At 47.8% G+C, this 7,693-nt stretch overlaps 1 protein-coding gene across 1 annotated transcript; it reads left to right on the forward strand.

Moving 5' to 3' along the window:
- Nucleotides 1-3,216: 3,216 nt before the first annotated feature.
- Nucleotides 3,217-7,073, forward strand: COQ10A (coenzyme Q10A). The gene is made up of 5 exons (XM_028111033.2): nt 3,217-3,572; nt 4,128-4,274; nt 5,068-5,260; nt 5,877-5,978; nt 6,275-7,073. Exons 1-5 carry the CDS (start codon nt 3,439-3,441, stop codon nt 6,440-6,442), a joined length of 744 nt encoding a protein of 247 aa, XP_027966834.1. The 5' UTR covers nt 3,217-3,438; the 3' UTR covers nt 6,443-7,073.
- Nucleotides 7,074-7,693: the final 620 nt, after the last annotated feature.

Below are 7,693 nucleotides of genomic sequence, written 5' to 3' on the forward strand. Positions count from 1 at the left end.
GATGTAGGTAACACAGATAATTCCAAGGTTCAGGGAGATGCACAGGGGTGGGGGGATGGGGGAGTATTTAGGCTGGAAGTGGTCGCAAAGCCCTTCTATGAAGACCGTCCTGTGAGTCAACTACTGAATTCACATTTGGGTAACTCTACGCAAATACCTGCCTATTTTTAAGCCTCAGTTTTCATTCTTTTAACAAATGCTGATTGAGGACTCAACCATTATAGAATGCATGGTACAGCACTATACTAATTGGTATGGAAGTAGAAACTTAGAAGTAATAGTGTCTGTTTTTATGGAACTTAGAAGAACATACATATACATATCAAACAACTAGAGAATATAGGTTACATGCTATTTTACACGGCATTATGTGTTTGGGATAATGTTCAGGGATGGGTTCAGTCAAAAGAGGGTCTTCCTCGAGTAGATGTGTTTTGAGTTAGTACCTGAAGGAAGTTATTGATGTAGAATGACAGGGAAATGGCAGGAAATTGGTTGTTCAAGTACGAGGAATGAACTAGGAAAAGTTTAAATGGCAGTAATTAGCTAATCTAATTAGTAAGGGGACAACAAGCAAATTGGCTTGGCCAGCCTATTGTACCTTGGGGATTCTGCAGCAGTTAACTCGGTTAAGGCATAGTGTTAATGAGGTCACAGTTCAGTCATGTATTCCGGGTAATTTCTGTCTTTTATCCAGCCAGATCCTTTCTTCTCACTCTAAGCAGCTGTCTCACATGTGTAAGCCCTTAGTCAGAGGGAGTGGGTCTGGACAAGAAAGCAGAGTTGGAAAGAGTAAATCTGTCCCTCAAGGTCACATGCCCATCTGAGAGTGGCTCCAGATTACCATCTTTGAACCGGAAAGCGATACTGTATCCTGGTGGTGGGGGCAGGGGTGCTGAGGGAAAAAGAAGAAATGTTAGGAGAGAAAAAGAGGTAAGATCATTCCCCAATTTGGGGCTTCATGTATATATAATACAAATATAAAATAAGGATTAAAATGCCTTCCTTTTTAAAAAATTTTAAAAGATTTTAATTAATTAATTAATTAATTTATTTATTTATTTGTCAGAGAGAGAACGCAAGCACAAGCAGGGGGAGCGGCAGGCAGAGGGAGGAGCAGGCTCCCCGCTGAGCAAGGAGCCCGATGTGGGACTGGATCCCAGGAGGCTGGGATCAGGACCCAAGTGGAAGAAAGATGCTTAACCAACTGAGCTCCCCAGGCATTCACCAAAAATGCCTTCCTTAAAAATGTTGAATGCAAGGCAGAGTTCAAGGGAGGGCTCTTGCTCTTTGACATTCAAATAAAATAGGCTCAAAATTTAAAGCAATCCAGGTGCACCTGACTGGCTCAGTCAGTAGAGAATCTCAAGGTTGTGAATTCGAGCCCCATGTTGAGTGTAAGAGATTACTTTAAAAAATAATTTCTAAAAATATTTTATTTATTTATTTATCAGAGAGAGAGAGAGAGAGAGAGAGAGAGCGTGCACAAGCAGGGGCAACAACGGACAGAGGGAGAAGCAGGCTCCCCGCTGAGCAAGGAGCCCGATGCGGGACTCAGTCCCAGGACCTGAAGGCAGACGCTTAACCGACTGAGCCATCCAGGCATCCCTAAAAAATAAAATCTCAAAAAAAAAAAAAAATTAAATCGGCGGGCCTGGGTGGCTCAGTCGGTTAAGCGTCTGCCTTCAGCTCAGGTCATGATTCCAGAGTCACGGGATTAAGCCCCGTGTGAAGCTCCCTGTGGTGAGGAGTCTGCTTCTCCCTCTCCCTCTGCTCCTCCTCCCCCCACTCATGCTCTCACTCTCTCTCTCAAATAAATAAATAAAATCTTAAAAAATTAAATCAATCATATCCAATGGAAATCCCAAAATTAATGCCAATCTCAAGGAGGAGTGGGGAAATGGAGGATTTCTGTTTCCAGGGCCCCGTTTCTAGGGAAGCTGTTTCTCTTCTACACCAATTAGACCCCAAAGGCGACACAGTCTTGAATTACTTTATCCTCCTTCCCCTTCCACACATTACTGGGACAAAACTTTCCTGAGTGTGGAAATGAGACCACAGATTTAGAACAAAAGCAGAGGAAGGGCTCACACTATAATAGCATAAACATCTCTCAATGCAACAGCAGGCGCCACTGTTTGTTTTTGTTTTGTTTTGTTTTTAACATTTTGTTCAGGGACGCCTGGGTGGCTTAGTCGGTTAAGCATCTGCCTTGGGCTCCGGTCATGATCCCAGGGTCCTAGAATGGAGTCCAAGAATGGAAGCTCAGAGGGGAGCCACTTCTCCCTCCGCCTCTGCCTCTTTGTCTCTCATGAATGAAATAAAAATAAAATCTTAAATTTTTTCTTTATTTGAGAGATAGAAAGAGAGCACACACGGTGGGTGGGGGGGTGAGGGGGCGAGGGTAAGCTGAGCCCCGACTTCTGGAGGGGCTCTATCCCAGGACCCTGGGATCATGACCTAAACCGAAGGCAGACTCTTTACCGACTGAGCCACCCAGGCACCTGAGGCACCACCATTCTTAAAATGGCCTTCCTCTACTCCACTGAGAGAGAATTTCAATGACTTTGGTACCCATCTAGATCCATCTCTCTTTTTATTTTCCTATTGTTCTTCCCACTTTTATCAAGAGCATTATTCCCCCTACTTGTATCACGATGGAAAGCAGTACAGTGATATTTCTTTGCCTGGGTTCCTGCCCTCAGATCTCACCCTTCATCAAGTGCACACTTCCAGACAAAGACGGTTTTCTCCCCTAAAATTAAGCCTGATTCTTCCCTCTCCCCCACCCCTTCTTTCTATAAATATTAAAAGAGAAAACTATGCAAAGTCTTAGCCCAGAGCTTGGAAGATTAATTTCCTTTCTCAAAGATGTATAGTACTAGGCACTATAGAGGCTACAAAGATTAATAGAACTTCTAACTATGAACGAGGAAGAATATAAAAAGGCTCTAAAAGAGACGTTCAGAAGATCAACATATGTCTGCCGATGACACGCCCACGACACGCCTCTGTGCTTATGTATCAATTCCGTGACCACAGACTCGCCAAGTAGTTTGCCAGGCGTTTTCGTTCCTCCTGGACATCTCGGCAGCTTCTCACACGTTCACTCCTGCTCCCTTTCTCGCTAGAGGTGTGAGACTACAACTCCCGAAAGGCCGCGTTGTCCCCTTCCTTCCTCCCTCTCCCGGTTCCGAGCCATGGCAACGGCGTGACGTGGGGGTACTGGGAGCTGCGGGAGCAGCGGTCGCGGCTTCAGTTCTAGCCTACCCCGCCGCCCGGGCGGGAGGAGGGCGAGAGGAGCCGCAGCCCCGAGCCGCTCCTGTTCTCGGGGACCCTGAACCCGCCCGGCGGCCGCTTCCTGCCGCTTTTCCTCGGGAGTGAGGAGGGCGCAGCGGGTGTCAGAACCCAGAGGGCAAGGGAGGGTCGGTCCCGCGCATGGCCTCGGCGGGCGCACGGCGGCTCCCAGCCGGGACGTGCGCGGCGGCCCAGCGTTGCTGCGGCTTCGCGCTCCGCCCGGGCGCTCGCCCGGCTCCGCCCCCGGGCCCTCCGCGACCGCCGCGACCAATGAGGTGAGAGGGAGGTGCGAGCGTCTGCGTTGCTGGAAAGGGGGTCGCCCAGGGCCGCGAAATTCCACCGCGGAGGGTTGCAACTCTGGGGTGCGGGCGCGGCGTGTCGCGGCTGCGGTCTTACCTCCGGGTCTCGTGGTAGAGCTTTGGGGAATGCTTTTGCAAGTGATTCGCGAGGGGAAGTCCCCGGGGTGGGTGCCAAACCACTGCTAGCCCCTCTCGGGCGCCCTGGCAACGCCAGGCTTGGCAAGGACCCAGAGACTGTGATACTTTCCGAGAGTCCTGGCTTTTAACAGTATCGTAGCCCACACTCCAAGGCAACAGCCCCTCGCACGCACCCCACTTTTCCCCATCTCCTCCCCCGGCACTGTCCTCAACCGCCCTCGACCTTTCGCACTCGTGACTGCCTGGCCAGGGAGCCTGGCGGGCTGCAGCAGGTGCTGAGGGAAACGCTTGTACGGATGACCTTCCTCCGGGATGCACCACCCCGCTTTACCTGGAAATGGTTGAGGAATACAAAGAATCATGAGGTCCTCTCTCCTTTCCTTTTGTCCTTAGATTTCTGATGTCCTGCAGCCTTTTCTTGCCCCGGGCTGCCCAGGTCTTGGTGGCTGAGGTTGGCTTACCTCCCACGCGTTCCTTCATGGGCTTTGCTGCCCCTTTCACCAACAAGCGAAAAGCTTACTCTGAGCGTAGGATCATGGGGTGAGCATCCTCCCCTGTCCAGCATCCTTCCACATTCCCTTCCTCTCCAAACAAATGACTAAATCCAGGCTAGAGTGTAAGGGTAGCAATAGTGGGCAAGATTCATCCCTGGCCATCCCTCTCCCCAGCTATTATTATTGATCCTTTATCCTTCCCTGCCAGTCTTCCAACCTTAATTTCCCCCTTTTTGGTTGCCCTGCATGTGCATTAAGTGAACCGTGATTAGAATTGGACAATATAAGACAACAGGGTATTATTTCTTTGCTGACCTTTTAAATGTATTTGTGGGCAAGATATAATACTAACACTGAGCACTTGCTACTGCTAGTAGTTAGGCTATTTAAGTGTTTTAGGTAGGTGTTCTCATTTGATCCTCTCAACAGACCTATGAATCAAATACTATTATTAACTCTGATTTACAGATGAGAAAACGGAGGTACAGGTAATTTACTTAGGACTACATTGTTAGAAAGTTGTAGAGCTAGGATCTGAGTTCTTGTGTGATCACCAGTAAAACTGATAGCCTTTGTTCCCCTTAGATGTTCCCTCTCAGGATCAAAATAGATAGTAAATGCAAAAACGTTCTGTGAACTACAAAACATAACTTTAACATCATGGAAATTTCCGTGTTTGCTTTTGGGAAGTCATTCATCCAGGCTTCTTTGGGATCTCTAGTTCTTGAAGGCGAATAGTTTGTGGGCAAAGGCATGGGGGCGGGGAGGGCACCTAGGGCAAGGAGGAACCTGACCCAGCTGGCAGTTCCTTGGCCTTTCTCTGTGATTCCTTCCCTTAGGTACTCAATGCAGGAGATGTATGAAGTGGTGTCCAATGTCCAGGAGTATCGTGAGTTTGTGCCCTGGTGTAAGAAGTCCTTGGTGGTATCTAGCCGCAAAGGTCACCTGAAGGCCCAGTTAGAGGTTGGCTTTCCACCTATTGTGGAACGTTACACCTCTGCTGTTTCCATGGTCAAACCTCACATGGTCAAGGTGAGGCGCTGGGAGGGATTAATTAGCAAAGTTTTTGTATTCTCCAGCGTTTTTACTTTTAAAGGCTATTTTGGCCTTCTTTGTAATGATTTTACCTCCATGTGTGAAATACTTCCCTAATAAAACATTAGAAGGAAAGGAAAAACATTTTTCAATTTTTTCTTATACCGTTCTATACCTACTATAGTTTTTTTTTTTTTTAAGATTTTATTTATTTATTTGACAGAGAGACAGCGAGAGAGGGACACAAGCAGGGGGAGTGGGAGAGGGAGAAACAGGCTTCCCGCCGAGCAGGGAGCCCGATGTGGGGCTCAATCCCAGGACCCTGGGATCATGACCTGAGCCGAAGGCAGACGCTTAACGACTGAGCCACCCAGGCACCCGTTTGTTTTTTGGTTTTTTTAAAGATTTTATTCACTTATTTGAGAGAGCGCACAGAGCAAGAGTCAGAGAGCACAAGGAGGGCCAGGGGCAGAGGGAGAGGCAGATTCCCCGCTGAGCAGGGAGCCCGATGCAGGGCTCCATACCAGGACTCTGGGAGAATGACCTGAGTGGAAGGCAGATTAGGTTTTATCCCATTGTAATATTATTTAACTAACTGACTGCCCTCTTCTAGGCTGTTTGCACTGATGGTAAGCTCTTCAACCACTTAGAGACCATTTGGCGATTCAGCCCTGGTATTCCTGCCTACCCCCGAACTTGCACCGTGGACTTTTCGGTGAGTCAGGAGGCTGTGTAGCATAGAGCTACAAATGGGTTGAGGGTTGAGCAGAGGTACTATGGAAGTTAAGTATAGCTAGCACTTAGTATTTCCCAAGTCAATGACACTCTCCACAAGTCTGAGCTTACATCAGACTTGTACTCTGTGCTCAGTCTGAAGTAAGGGCTTTTGAGGGAATCTAAGGAACTGGAGGGGGAGGGGAAGAAAAGACATGGAATAGTAAGTATCCTTGTGTTTGGCCAGGGACGATCCAACATGGTCTTGAATAGTTTCTGTCTCTTACCTATTCCCAGATTTCCTTTGAATTTCGTTCTCTGCTGCACTCCCAGCTGGCCACCATGTTTTTTGACGAGGTTGTCAAGCAGAATGTCGCTGCCTTTGAGCGTCGGGCAGCTACCAAGTTTGGTCCAGAAACAGCCATCCCCCGTGAACTGATGTTCCATGAGGTGCACCAGACTTGAGGCAGGACTGTTCCCTGGCCTCTCTACTCTCCCTCCCAACCCAATTCTCTTATTTATTTCATTTGGCTCCTGCGCCAATCTAAGAGTCTGTGTTCATAATGATGTTCTCCCTCTCACTTCCCCAGAAATTGGGTTATAAGCTGGCTGGAAATGCGGGGTGGAAAGGCAGGAGGTTATGGAAAGGCTAGGAAATGGTCAGGCTCATCTTGAGAGTCCCACATGCCTGATGTCTGCAGCCTTCTTACAGTGAATTATAATCAGGACTGTTGGTTGTCTTTGGACCCTGTCAAGGTTCCTTATTAGTGTCTGACCAGGGGAAGACAGCAACTTTTCTAGGGACTGAATAAGCTGAGCTTTTTTCTCTGACAGAGGTATTGGGCGGTGGGTAACTGTTGCCTGCCTGAGATGCCTCAGGAAATGCCTGAGATCTGGCCCCAGCTTGAAATCCATATGACCTCACTTTAAGAATATTTCCATGCTGCCTGGTTAGTGGAGAGCAAGGAGCTGTTTTAACATCAGTGCCACAGGAGCAAGGAGAAAAAAAGCACTGAAGAGAACTGTACTCTTGGGTTGTACCTTTTTCTTCTACTTGGCTGAGTTTTTATAAAATTTCAATAAATTAATTGTGACAGTGTGAATTTGGCTTTTTTATACTGTGTCTTGGGGGAATGATGTGGATATAGCAGAGTAGAAGAAAGTCATGGCTTCCTTCCTCAGGGGAGTAAAGGTGCAAGGCCTCTTGGACATAGTGTCCCTGCTAACTATAGTAGCACATTCTACAAGCCAGGACCTAGTACCCACTCCCTTGCCTATTTATAGACTTTTTCAGAAGGTCAGTTGCAGCAGCAGTCTCAGGACAGAATAATCTGGCCTCACATCTACCATATAGCTGATGGTCTTAGGACCCCCTCTTTATTTTGAGGACTTCCTTGAAAGAGACTGCAAAGAAGAGGCGTTCCACGCAGTACTAGAGCCCTCTAGTGGCTCAGGTCCAGAGCTAGCTGTCCTCCTCTGTTTGTCCTTGGTATGGTTTGTTCTTTTCACCCAGTGGGCTGCATGCACCAGTTTCCTCGGATTAGTCACATAAGCAGTTGTGAGGTCTCAGCTATGGTCCTTGAGCGTTCTATCCTACAACAAAATTAGAAAGGATGGGGAGCTAAAGGTCAAGGACTTCTAACCCTGAGCAAAATCAGAACTCTCCTTTGGAAATTTCACAGGGACCATTTACCTTACTAGGGTAAATGAATGTCA

This window comes from Eumetopias jubatus, unplaced genomic scaffold, assembly GCF_037043125.1.
Source record: "Eumetopias jubatus isolate StellerSeaLion01/CBP00866 unplaced genomic scaffold, mEumJub1_p1.0 scaffold_8, whole genome shotgun sequence".
NCBI lineage: Eukaryota > Metazoa > Chordata > Mammalia > Carnivora > Otariidae > Eumetopias > Eumetopias jubatus.